The sequence below is a fragment of the Mustela nivalis genome, assembly GCF_964662115.1.
Source record: "Mustela nivalis genome assembly, chromosome: 10".
Classification (NCBI taxonomy): Eukaryota; Metazoa; Chordata; class Mammalia; order Carnivora; family Mustelidae; genus Mustela; species Mustela nivalis.
The window spans coordinates 49,087,051-49,101,294 of NC_139029.1; the positions used below are offsets into that span (position 1 = coordinate 49,087,051).

Consider the following 14,244-nt stretch of genomic DNA (forward strand, 5'->3'; position numbering starts at 1 on the left):
CACTGTTACCAGGTCTGAACCACTGCATTCATTCTTATATTCTTAGTAACACAATATTTGCTAGATACCCTCTTTCTATAAACTGGAAGAAAAAGATGAAAGTTCACTAGGTGATTATAACTAAGGCAACTTTGGAAAAGAGGCCAACTCTCACAATCTCACTAAGAATAACATGACGTGTGATGTAGCTCTTAAAAACTGAACACACAGCATTTGCTCAATTAGATTATACCTTGATCTTTATAACTCAAATGCAACAGTGGAAGTCAAGTATAAATTTGGAACATGAGCAACATTATACAAATCCAGTACCTAACTTGTGGATGATTTCAGATACTCAATAAAAAAAATTTTCCCCACTGTTATTACTTGGTTTAGGATTTTATTTATTTGAGAGACAGAGCATGAGAGAGGCGTCCTAGCCAGTTACCTTAATGTAACAACTACACTAGTATTTTTTCTATGATACTGTTATAGCTAAGTATTTCCTTGATAAAGCAAGCATTTCATGTCAATAATCTTCATTGGTTTGGCCCAATAAGAAATGCATGACATTAGCTGCAAACTTCCATGTATCTATGCGTCTTCATTCACCCCATAGAGGTGTGAAAAGACCAGGTCTCTCCCGGATTAACACTCTACAAAAATAAGTGAACAATCAATGTGTGTAGGGGGAATTTATATAAATACAAAATCTCTAATTTTAGGGATAGCTTAATAACGGATTTTTCTAAATATCTTTGAGAAATCACAACAATTTAATTAAAACCTTATTTTTTAAAAATATAAAAAACTGGGGCACCTGGATGGTTCAGTCAGTTAAGAGTCTGCCTTAACTCAAGTCATGATCTCAGGGTCCTGCGATGGAGCCCTGTGTTGGGCTTCCCTGCTCAGTGGGGAGCCTGCTTCTCCCTCTGCCTGGCTGCTACTCCTCCTACTTGTGTATACTCTCTCTGTTAAATAAATAAAATCTTTTTAAAAATAATAAATAAGGGCGCCTGGGTGGCTCAGTGGGTTAAGCCTCTGCCTTCAACTCAGGTCATGATCTCAGGGTCCTGGGATCAAGTCCCGCATCGGGCTCTCCGCTTGGCAGGGAGCCTGGCCTCCCTTTCTCTCTCTGCCTGCCTCTCTGTCTACTTGTGATCTCTCTGTGTCAAATAAATAAATAAAATCTTTAAAAATAAATAAATATATATATATATTAAAAAATTACAAATTAAACATATGTATTTTTTATATACATACCCTTTAAAACAGCTTTTTCTACATTGTCTAATAATAACCATAAATACTGGAGGCCAAAGTATTAAGTAATAGGAAATCGGTGATTTTGAGACTATAGTTCTTTTTAACCTGTTTTCTCACCTCAGTCAAATGTTTGTTTCAGTCACATCATTCATTCTCCCTCTATACAGACAGTATTTTTTAAAATCTTTTTTTACTCCATAAGACTCTCTAAAATACACTCAAGTTTTAAACTAAAAATAGCTATGATGTGCAAATATTTTCTTAAAACTCACATTAAAAATGCTTAAAAATAGTTTTTTCAGTTACAAATGTGAGCCCTCTGGTATGTTAGGTAATCATACTGGTTCTACGCAGGCTGCTACACACAGTTAGTGAGACAATGATGGTACTGAAACTACAAGGAGTCCTAGTGTCAACTTTATCTTTTTTTTTTTTAACATTATTTACTGGGACAATGTACACATACAGATTTGTATAATGAACACTAGTGTATATAACCTGAAATAAAGGCTTACCACAAAACATTCCTTAAAAGGTTAAAAAGAATTCAAACTGAGCAAGAAAAATACTACTGTGATCCAGCAACAATTCAGTCAGCAAGTATATATGGAAACTTATGCAAAATATTTTACGGTATCTGTATGTTAGCTGATTTCTAGCTTTCATACATCTTCCTTTTGTGATTCTAGAATTATTTCTATGTGAGATTTTCTAGATATGGTAAAGGGGCCTGCTTGGTTTTTTTTTTCCCCACAAACTATAAATTCCTAAAATATTAACTATCCATGAGACTAAAATTTTTTAACAGTATTAAGTAAAATAAGCAACCTATATGACTTAACGTTCAGGTCACATGGCACTGAAGCTTCAAGTAATAATACAAAGCAAGCTACTACTAACTATTGATAACTTTGATAACCTCCCCTTTAAAAATAATTTTATCTAATTATACCCCCAAAACTCAGAAACCCTATGCTTTCAAACTATTCTCTCCCAAGTTATGTAAGGCTTGGATGAATGTAATCTAATAAAGCTTTTACTGAGCATTTAATATATGTCAGGCACTTTGCAAAAAGCTTTAATGTAGGGGCACTGGAGTGGCTCAGTGGGTTAAAGCCTCTGGCTTCAGCTCAGGTCATGATTCCAGGGTCCTGGGATTGAGCCCCGCATCAGGTTCTCTGCTCAGCAGGGAGCCTACTTCCTCCCTCTCTCTTTGCCTGCCTCTCTGTCTATTTGTGATCTCTGTCAAATAAATAAATAAAATCTTAAAAAAAAAAAAAGCTTTATATGTATTATCTATTTAATCCTCACAAATTTCTAAGATACAGGAATTTTTATTATCCCTATGTAAAAAGAAGGAAAATCAGTTGATCTCCAGTATTAGATGATTCTAAAATTAAATGTGGCTGCAAAATTTGGTTCCATTTCCCAATTTTTCAGAAAATATGCATAGAGTGATACCATTTCACGTAATATAGAAACTATTCTTTCTTTTCATAACTCAGATTTTTTTTTCAAAAGCATACAATCAACTTTATAATCATTCTTTTTTAAAATGAAAGAAACTCTTTTGGCCAACAAGTATCAACAGGAAAAATACCAATGGAATATAGAAACCATAACCTACTTCTATAGTCTCATGTACTTCTCTTTACGTCTTTAAAGACACCCTTACAGTAGAAAATTATTAATCTCTTTCTTAAACAATGTGCCTTCTTACCTCAACAGTTTTCACCTATTACTAACAGAGCATTCTGATCCTTTCTGTACCTTAAGAAACTTAGCAATCCTAAGAAACTTGACATCCTACGTTACAATTTATCAATGTTTTTTAATGAGTTAAAACATTTTACATGAGATCCTTAAAGGCAGTAAATAAGATGAAAACAGATTATATAAAATTCTAGCCTGAAACCAACTTATTTTGATAAAAAACATTAGAACCTAAAGCAGTGTTTGTTTTCAATTAACGTTTAATAGGAATAAACCTGGTCTTACTGATGCGTTTAGCTGGTTCTGCTATTCTCTGGGAATAAACTGCTCAGTCATGAGAGAACAGTTCTTCTTTACATATTTAATGAATCATTTTTTGCCTATAATGTTATTTTCACTAATAATGCTTGGGGTAAGTATCGACTCTTTAATTAACACAGTACTTAGATACAGTCCAAGCTAAAGGTACTGATATACGTTAACAGATTTCTCCAGATCATTCTCAAGCTAATTAGCTATGAATTCATTCTTACACCTGAAAAGTTTACTGCCAAAATAGAAAATAATTATGATTTTCAGACAATCAATTATCCTTACTGATGCTAAACACTTCAAATGGTAAAACATTCAATCATAAAAACCAAAATCTTACACAAATAAACAAGTTACCATAAACAGCTAATATGTTTATTCACTTTCCGTAAACTCATACCCAGCAAAAACATACTAACTTATAATTTATAAAATTCATTTAAATCTTTTGGTGTGTTAATTCTTCCTTCTTCCCCACAGAAAAAACTGGATTAAAATCGGATACATACTTGAGAGAAAACAATAGGCTACCTCATTCAGTAAGGTGTCCTCTCACTTTAGATAAGCTCTCTACCCAACTCCCATTCAACTCCTGAAGCATGTCTAGATCTTCTATTTCAGACCCTCATATACTTAGCTCAGTTATAAGGCATTAAAAAAATTATTAGACAAGGATACATAATGAGGTATATTTTGAGGCAAATAATAAGGTAAATAAAGGTGTTCTGCCTGCTTTAATAAAAATGTAGCATTCAATTATCTAGCAATAAGAAACTTCAATTTTATTCATATTGTCAATAACTATAAACACTGGATGTACTATCATCCCAAAGGATGAAGAACACAGAAATAAAATAAGACCTGGGTTCAAGTCCAGATAAGTTTATCTCTTATTTATTTATAATAAATAAAAAATAATAATTCTGCCAGAATTACATAATTTATAAGAGTCTTCTGAGACTGAATAAATTAATTTAAATGAAAACAATTTAAATTAAATGCTATAGAGCATTAAATTAATGTTATCATATCAGCACATCACAGGCAAGTTCAGGACACCAGGGGTTAAAAAAAATAAACAAAATAAACAAAAAAACAACTCAAAAAAGCCTTCAAAGCAAATGATACCAACAAAGGATTAGCAATGAGAAGTACATTGGGCCACCTGAGGTGCCTGGATGGCTCGGTCCATTAAGGACTTCAGCTCAGATCATAATCTCAGGGTCCAGGGATTGAGCCTCCCTCCCCACCACCTCCTCGCATTGGGCTCCCTGCTCAGTCTGCTTCTCCCTCTCTGCCCCTCTGCCTCCCCGCTTATGCTCACACCCTCTTTCTCTCTAATCAATAAAATCTTCTAAAAAAAAAAAAAAAAAGTATTAGACCACTCAAAAATATCAGTTAAAGCCAGAAGACAGTTGTGTCATGTTTTCAAAATCCTGACAGAAAATAATTTACAACTTAGAATATTGTATCCAGCAAAATCAGAAATTCTGGAGTAAAGGTAAAATAAACACATTTTCAGATGCAAAAGTCTCAGAAAATTTACTCCCTACGTCAAGAAGACACTGAAGGTTGTCCATAAAATGAGTAAAACAAAAAAGAAAACTATACAGGAAATAGGGACTTCATGGCAAAAGAAATGCAAAGAGAACTTCCAGGATCATGGTAAACAGGCTCCAAGATGACAACTGTACAGTAGGCCTAGCAAGCCTCGGAAACTCCCTGGGACACACTGACAATCTAGTTTCAAGGGGAACTGAAGAAGCCACGAGTCAGGAAATGATTATCTGCTATATTTTATTGTACTGCAAGAAGCTTTAGAGAATTTTAAAAGCTTTAGAGAATTAACACATAGAAAAGTAGGGAAACTAAATAATGTTAACTATTTCAGGAAAATAAAAATCTATATAAATCAAAAACAGCAGGAATAAAATCATAGTAATCTACAGGGCTCCACTGCAAAAACAGTTACATACGAATCACAAACATGTAAAAAAAAATCAACACTGATTTAATGAAAAAATGGAATTATAACTACGTATGGAAGAGATGACAAGTATATGTATTTTTTTCTGGATTTATGCAAGGACATGTATTTTTAGGAAGGAAGATATAAGAGTTAAATCTTTGTCTTCTATAACAGTAAAGAGATGTTTAAAATTAAACAAGAATCAAGAAATAGTAGCATGAATATGTTATTCAGGAAACAAGGAATAAAATACTAAAAGAAGGAGCAAAAGAGGTACCAGTGATTGACACTGAAAATTAGACATCAAGGTAGGGAAAGGCTGGTAGGAGTAAGAGGAAGAACTTCCATTTTTAATTTTAAGCCTACAGTACTTACACGAACTTTAAGTATATTCGTACAATTCTTTTTAAAAATAGAAGTATGTAAATAACAAAAATAAGTAGGAAAATGAAAGAAAAGACCACTCGAAGTCCCTGGTTTTTATTTTCTTTATCTCTGAAACAATCCCAGCAGAGGTAAGACAGATAAACACAAGTTAGGGTTGCTCTGGATGAGATTCCTGTACTAGATAAGATGTATAGCTGATAACCTCAAAATGGTTTCATACAAATTTTGGATTATATAATCACTTCTTTATTCCATGTGCTTTTAAGTACTTAAATATATAATTTATAGAAGAATAATTTCATAATATCTTATTTCTTTCAAAAGCAATATATATTTTCCTTAGCCTAACTTCTAGAACTTTACTTACACTAACTGCCAATTACATGCAGTGTTTTGTACTCTGTACCCTCACAAGAGGAGGCAGGTATAATTATGACCTCACATTTTATTAATAAGAAAACTGAGTGGGCAATATATGAAGTAACTTGTCCTAAGTCGCCAAACAGTGCATAGTGGAGTCAGAAATCACACTCCTAACTCTATGACTCTAAATTCCACTCTCATACCATTGATATTTCTGAACTCAATGAAGAAATGTTTGTTGTGTGCAGCATCCTCTTCTAGATGCTGGAAATATAGTGATAACGGAAACAAACATGTCCCTGCCCTTTACAGTCATTACATTTTAATAAAAAAGACCCAAAAAACCCCATGATATAACTACATAATGTGATGCTAGACAATGATGAACTATATAATATGATGCTAAGTAATGATGATGAAGAATTAGAGAGAAGTGGATCTTTTTAATGAGGGTAATGAGAGGAAGCCTCACGAGGCAATGACCTTTAAGCAGACATATGGCTGAATGATGAACCAAACCACATGAAGATCTAGGGGAAAACATGTCAGGCAAAGAGAAGAACAAATGGAAAAGCCTTAGGGAGAACGAAATTTTGTTTGTTCAAGGATGAGTAAAAAGGCCACTGAGGCTAAAGTGAAATGAGCGGAGTAGGATATGAAGATACAGGCAGGGGCCAGAGCATATAGCGTCTTATAGACTGTTATTTAAAAAAAACATTTTTTTTCTGCTTATGATGGAAGTCACCAGAGATTTTAGGTGGAGGAATGAATGATCTGATTGAGAACATTTAAATAATCTCTCTAGGGACGCCTGGGTGGCTCAGTTGGTTAAGTACCTGCCTTCAGCTCAGGTCATCATCCCAGAGTCATGGGATCCAGTCCCACATCGGGCTCCTTGCTCTGCAGAGAGCCTGCTTCTCCCTCTGACTCTGCCTGCCACTCTGTCTGCCTGTGCTCGCTCTCGCTCGCTCTCTCTCTCTGACAAATAAATAAAATCTTTAAAAAAAAAATTTTAAATCATCTCTCTAGTGATAATGCTGAGAATTGATTTTGGAGGGGTTAAAGGAAGATGATCAAATCAGAAAGGTACAGAAAAATGTGAGATCAGAAGCTGTCCCATAGGCTAACATCTAGCCCCACGCAGCAACTGAGCATTTGAAATGTGGCTCATCTGACAATGAGATGGGATTTAAAAGTAAAACACACACCTGATTTTGAAGACATTTTGTAGGAAAGAAAAAAAGTAAAATATCTCAACAGTTTTTCACATTTAGTACACGTTGAAATGATAATATTTTAGGTGTATTAGGTTAAATAATTTAAAATTAATTTCACTTGTTTCTTTTTATTTTTTTAATGCGGGAACTATAAAATTTTAAATCCCAAATGTAGTTCCCATTATATTTCTATTTGACAGTGCTAATCTGGATAGTGACTTGCCGAGAGTTTTATAAGTGGAGAAAGGGGGGTGCCTGGGTGGCTCAGTGATTAAGTGTCTGCCTTCAGCTCAGATCATGATCCCAGAGTCCTGGGATCAAGCCCTGCATTGGGCTCCCTGTTGAACAAGAAGCCTGCTTCTCCCTCTCCCTCTCCCCCTGCTCGTGTTCCCTTTCTCATGCTCTCTCTGTGAAATAGATAAAATCTTGAAAAAATAAAAAAGTTGAGAAGGTAAGCAGTGCCTGGGGTGCCTAACCTCAGCTGGTTAAGCATCTGATTTCAGCTCAGGTCATGATCTCAGGGGCCTGGAATTGAGTTCTGCCTAGTTGAGCACTGCATCGAGCCCTGCATGGAGCCCTATGTGGGGCTCTGTGCTCAGTGAGGAGTCTGCTTCTTGTCCTCTCCCTTTGCCTCTACCCCATTGGCATGCACGTGCAAGCAGCGCACATGCTTTCTCTCAAATATGTAAACAAAATCTTTGGACAAAGTAAGAACTATGGGATTTGGGATACATTTTGAAAGCATAGCCTGTAAAACTTGTGTGAGGAGTAAATGTGGAGTAGGAAAAGGAGAGAAATCACTTTGATTCCAAAATTCTGGCCTCAGAAACCAGGTAACTTGGTGGTAAAATGTGCTAGGCTGGGAAGGCTGGGCTGGAGTCTTACGTCTGAGCTGCCCCACTGGCTATCCCAATATCAAGTCACAGACTAGGCATTCACAAACAAAGGGGCTTCATTCATAAGGAGTATAAATAAACGAACCCTTAGAGTTATGGAGTGGTCAGCCTAGAAAGCCTATCCAACAGCCTCATGTCAAGTATTCGGAGTAGAGGATCAGTAAATACTGTTGATTAGTTGTTGGGCCACAGTGCAGCCACATAATTTTGGTTCTGTGGAACGCTAAACTCTGCTAATAACATCTGAGGAAATACAGTAACTGGGAGTTCAAATGTTTTAATCTCACAGCCCACAATTCCAGGGTTAGCTCCACCACAGGGAAGTATACTTGATCTCGCCATCCCTTTACTCACTTCTAAAATGAAGGTAATACCTACCTCAAGCCATGAGAATTAAGTAAAAGAATGTATGTAAGGTAATAAACATTAGACCTTTGACCTGGCACACGGTGTAAGTTTAATATATGACGACTCTTAATAAAACCATAGACTAAGAAATGGATTACATAACAAAGCTACAAAGGATTTTTGGAGAGTTTCATTCTGGTTCTACTTTAACGATAGAATATATAGCATCTAATTTCAGAAATCTCCAAAATTAAAATGTGTTACCTGTAAGTAGTGTTTGGAACATAGACATCCCTGGCAGGAAACTCCAAAATTTCTCTGGTAGGTCTAACCCTACTGTCTGGGTAAAGCTTCACTTGAAGCAGCTCTGGAGTTAGGCAATAATGGGGATTTTCAGGTGCAGGAGAAATGTCTATCTTCAGCTGAGCTGCATATAAAAACATATTGTAAGAACAATGTAAATGTAAGAAAAACTTCATGTAAAAATGTTCCTGGAAGGATTTAGACCCTATTTTTGCAAGAAGTCTAGAAATTACAATCATCTCAGACCTCTAAATTATTTCATTTTACTAAGTCTCAAACTTACAAATTACTGATACAGAAATAAGTACATGTAAAATAATAAATGCCTATAATGAATGAATGAGAAAAAGAAGCAAAAGAAAAAAAAACAGAAAGAGGGATCTAGCATAGACTCAGCCAACATTCTGAAAGTTAAGTGATTTAATTTAAACTTTTTTACTCTGGAACAACAAACAAAACAGTTTTACTCTGGAATGGTTTGTTCTGATTATAATATGAATTTGTTTCTGAATATTTACCATTCTACATACATTCTCTTTCCTCTAAAAAGTAATTTTAAGCCATGAAATTATTCATCATTCTCATTGCAGTACTCAAATTATCAAAAGTACTGAATCTTGCGTATAAACTATTAAGAACAAAAGAAGAGAATAATGAGATAAAGAAGACTGACAGGCATTGAGCTAAGAAAAACATATGGGTTAGAGAAGTGAAAAAAGAAGTACATAATTACCAACAATATGACATATTAGTGATGATAAGGGCTGTAATAATGTTTAATCAAAAATTTAAAATACCTGTAATAGGTCTTAGTCGCCGTAAAACAGAAGATGGCCTTCTCATATCAGCAAGAAATTTGTACAAATCTTCATCACTTAGGCGGTCTCCTTCCTGAGGAAAAAGTATTCCATAAAACAAATGCAGTAGATTAAAAATAAATATATATTGCCTATTAATATTCCTACCCTCTTCTGTCAGGTTAGCCAGAAAGAAAAGTAAGATTATTAATATAATTATGATTAAAAACAATTACCCTGCTAATTTGTTTTCTTCTTTTTATGCTTTCGATTTTATTGAGTTATACTATTTTCTACATTTTAATTTTTTATATTTACTTATAGCCCATTATTCATGTTAGAAGGTATTATAGAACACTCTAAAATGCTGAAAATCAATACAAGTTAGAGGTAGAGGAAAAGGAAAAAAGAAAAATAATAGACATAAAAGAAACATATATATGACAGTCTTAAAAATTTTTTATATTTGAGTTTTTGTCTTTTCAATTTTATATCACCAAATTTCTCAAATGCAGAATATACAGCATTATCTAAATTTGAAAAAGAAAAGAATAAGAAACAATAAAAACTAAACTTTTTTTCTGATTGCAAGTAATTTTTAAAAATTTTTTTCGTTTGAGTATAGTTAACACTAATGTTAGGTGAGTTTCAGATGTACCACACAGTGATTCAAGGCGTTTATACACTATGCTACACTCACAACTGTAGCTATCATTTACTACTATATAACACCATTAAAATATAATTGACCGCACTCGTTACATTGTGCCTTTTAGTCCCATGACTCCATTCATTCTGTAACTGGAAGCCTGTTTCTCCCACTCCCCTTCACCCATTTTGCCCATCCCCCAACCTTTCACTCACTCCTCTGGCAACCATCAGTTTGTTCTCTGTATTTACATGTCTGATTCTGCTTTTGTTTGTTTATACGTTTAAGAAACTACTCTAAAGGAAAAGAATAATTATCCTGCTACTAAGACCAGAAAGAAAACTGTGACACAATCTCAATCAATGGGAAAAAAGACAAGCAAACAAACAAAAAAACCAAAGCACACCTAATTAATACAAAATTTTCAATTCAATATTTTTTCTTACAAAAGAATTTTGCTCTTTTATTCAAGAATCAATCTCTGGGGGCATCTGGGTGGCTCAGTGGTTTAAAGCCTCTGCGTTCGGCTCAGGTCATGATCTCAGGGTCCTGGGATCGAGCCCCGCATCAGGCTCTCTGCTCAGCGGGGAGCCTGCTTCCCCCTCTCTTTCTGCCTATCTCTCTGCCTACTTGTCTACTCTGTCAAATAAATAAATAAAATCTTAAAAAAAAAAAAAAGAGTCAATATTTGGATTTTATTAATCCAAACCTCCTGCACTTGATATCTTACTGTTTTTAAGCACTGTTCATATATTTCTTATTTTGTATGTTAATGAACATATTTAACATTACTACTGTGAGCTCATCTTGAGCCATATCCCATTTGTTCACTATTATATTCTAAACGGAGTAAAGAATTGATCTCTTTTATCCCACTACTTAGAAATGTGATTTTTAATTTCCAAGTGATCCAAGATTTTTGTTAATACTTTGATAAACAGTTTTGAGTTTTATTAGGTCATGATTAGAGAATTTCATTTTATGAAGATTTTTTCCTGTGGTCTAATTATTGAAAATGTTCCATCAGCTGCTAAAACAATATACACTCTCCTTCTGTCAGATCTTTAAATGGTCTTAACTGACAGTACATTCAGATTATCTCTACTTAATTATTTCTGTCTACTTAACCTGTTAAATTGATTCTATTATTGGCCTCCACTCTCTACTCCCTGTATGCTTTTTGTTGGGTGAGACATAATTCCCACCCCCGGGGCTTGGCCCTGTGACTTGGCCAATAAGCAAATGTGATGCAGAGACCTGATAAACATTTGCACAACTGAGTTTGGCCCTTCTGTTGAACTCCTGCCACTAGGATGAGAAAATGACCAAGCCAGCCTGCTAGAGGATGAGAATAGAAGAGAGACATGGAAGACACAAGAGAAGTCAGTCTAGATCAAATAATCAAAGTCAGTCTCTGAATGTGAATGAGCCTAGCTGACACCCCCTACTTCTACACTGTGTATTCACCACTGTATATGCCAACTTATATACCTGTCAACAAATACACTTCTTAAAACTCATGGGTGGGTTTAATTTTGTTCTTCTATCTCCATGTACTTTTAATAAATCTGACTTGACAATTTCAAATCTGTACATAAGCACTGCTGATTATTACATCGCAATCATGGTTAGTAATCTCTCATCAACTTAAAAAAAGAACTACCTTCCGTATCCCATTTAGGAGAAACTTGTACCTTGAATTCTACTATATTAAAGTTATAATCTCTGCTTTTTACTTAGTTTGCATTTGGCTGGTGCATAGTACCCTAGCTATTTAAAAATACTTTTAAAAATTATACACGCTAATAATTTTTAAAAATACACTATACAAAGTATAAATGCTTTTCATTAAAATAAACAAATAAACGTTTTCTATTATTGATGTTTCCAATCATCATTCATTCAAAGTTTTCACAATCACTTTGTGCTAGCTTCCAGCTACCAGTCTCCAACATAGTATCCAGTACGTGGTGAATGCTCAAAAAATATTTGCTGGATAAATAGGTAGGTGGGTGTACTGATACTCAGTACATGCTGAACACTCAGAAACTATTTGTTGGATCAATAGGTAGGTGGGTGGATGGATGACTTGTTGATTTAAGGTTACAATACCAGTTCAATAATAAAGTAGGCTGAAGAAATGAAAAAAGAACTGGGAAATAGTGCAGAAGTGATATAGTGCTTGAAGAAGTAGAAAGAGAGAAAAATGTCATAGCTGCAAGGCTGAGTCACTGTATCACGTAAATCTACTGCCCAGTTCCTGTAGCTTTATTTGGCGTATCACTTCATCCAAATAACACTGTGGCCTTTTCTAGACTCTTTCTTGTTCTATTGCCCATAATAAAAAGACCCTTACCACTTTAGATAATTCTAAGCTACTTTACTCTTTCAAGTTATAAGATGTCAGTAGGCCAGGATTTCCTCAAAAGAAGGAATTCTTGAACAATATTTAGCACTTCCCCTTCTTCTGTTCCAAAACATACACATGATTCCAATTCATTTTGTATCAAAACCTAATGTGGAAATGCACACGTGCATGTACTCATGCAAAAATTAGGGAGAAAAAATCTCACTGAAGGAACATTTAACCTCGCTATGTGCAATGCACTATTATTTTTCTATTCTACTGTGTTTGTTTTTTTTTAACCTGAGTATTATCTATTACATTTGCATTACTGTTAATGAATCATGACCAGCATTTGAAAACTCCTGATTTGATTCATGATTTGAAGTACAGAGAACATATTTGAAAAGAATAAAATACTTGATCAAGAACTTTTGGACCTATAAATGCACCTATAAAGATAATGTTGATTAGAAGCGCCTGGGTGGCTCAGAGGGTTAGGCCTCTGCCTTCGGCTCAGGTCATGATCTCAGGGTCCTGGGATTGAGCCCCGCATTGGGCTCTCTGCTCAGCAGGGAGCCTGTTTCCTCCCTCTCTCTGCCTTCTTCTCTGCCTACTTGTGATCTCTGGCTGTCAAATAAATAAATAAAATCTTTTAAAAAATAAAAATTAAAATTAAAAATGTTGATTATATTTTAGCACAAAAATGCATTACAAAGGCCTGAAAGTCCTATTCCATACAGCATTGATGTGGTAAATTCAACCCAAAAAAACCTGGATAGGGAAGAGAGATACAACCACACAATCACTGACTGAAAAAATTCATATACCATAAATGTTTAAAAGTTAAAATATTACAATTGAGAAACAGGATATAAATGTGGAGGATAGATTTTGATGCATTATTACTATAACAGTTAAATAAATATAATTATACAACAGGCATAAGATTATTTTATTCTAATACTTCTTATTCTTAAAAGTTTTTTTAAATTTCTCAAAATCACAAACACTGCATGTACATGTACAATTACAATTTTTCTGAAAATAAAAAAATTTCACAAACAAATAGCCCCCTAGAATTCCTACATGACAGAATAATACCTGCTTAAAAAAATTTGTCACTGTGAGAGTAGCAGGTCGAAAGCTGGTCAGGTTACAAGCGTCATCTCCACTTGTTGTCCTTTCGAGTGATCGTCTGCCAACAATACTAGAATTCCTCCTCTCTGACCAAGACCCTTTTCGTTCTACCGAGGGGGGAAAAAAAGCATGATATTCATTTTCATAATACTTAAAACTTGTTTTATTTATTTATTTTTTAATATTTTATTTATTTATTTGACAGACAGAGATTACAAGTAGGCAGAGAGGCAGTCAGAGAGAGGAGGAAGCAGGCTCCCTGCTGAGCAGAGAGCCCGATGTGGGGCTTGATCCCAGGACCCTGGGATCATGACCTGAGCTGAAGGCAGAGGCTTTAACCCACTGAGCCACCCAGGCGCCCCTTAAAACTTGTTTTAAAGCAGCTTTCCAAACACAGGGGGAAAAGTCATTAAAGTTGAAAATTCAGCATATTGATTATAGCAGGAGCTTCACTTCTGGTGAGTGGGTGGCACAGTCAGCTAAACATCTGACTCTTGGTTTTGGTTCAGGTCATGATCTCAGATTTTTGACACTGAGCCCTGAGACAGGTTCCACACT

General features: G+C 34.9%; 1 protein-coding gene across 15 annotated transcripts in view; it reads right to left on the reverse strand.

The window, feature by feature from the left end:
* DOCK7 (dedicator of cytokinesis 7) overlaps positions 1-14,244 on the reverse strand; it is a 217,203-nt gene that overhangs the window by 135,064 nt on the left and 67,895 nt on the right. For all 15 annotated transcript variants that reach the window (XR_014299821.1, XM_082687791.1, XM_082687787.1 and 12 more), the window contains exons 12-14: positions 13,651-13,793; positions 9,554-9,647; positions 8,718-8,880 (exon numbers count right to left, since the gene is read on the reverse strand). Coding sequence is in view for 14 of the 15 variants with exons in the window: in XM_082687791.1 (XP_082543917.1) it covers positions 8,718-8,880; positions 9,554-9,647; positions 13,651-13,793 (400 nt within the window). In the remaining variant the exon portion in view is untranslated. The remainder of the gene's footprint in view (positions 1-8,717; positions 8,881-9,553; positions 9,648-13,650; positions 13,794-14,244) is intronic.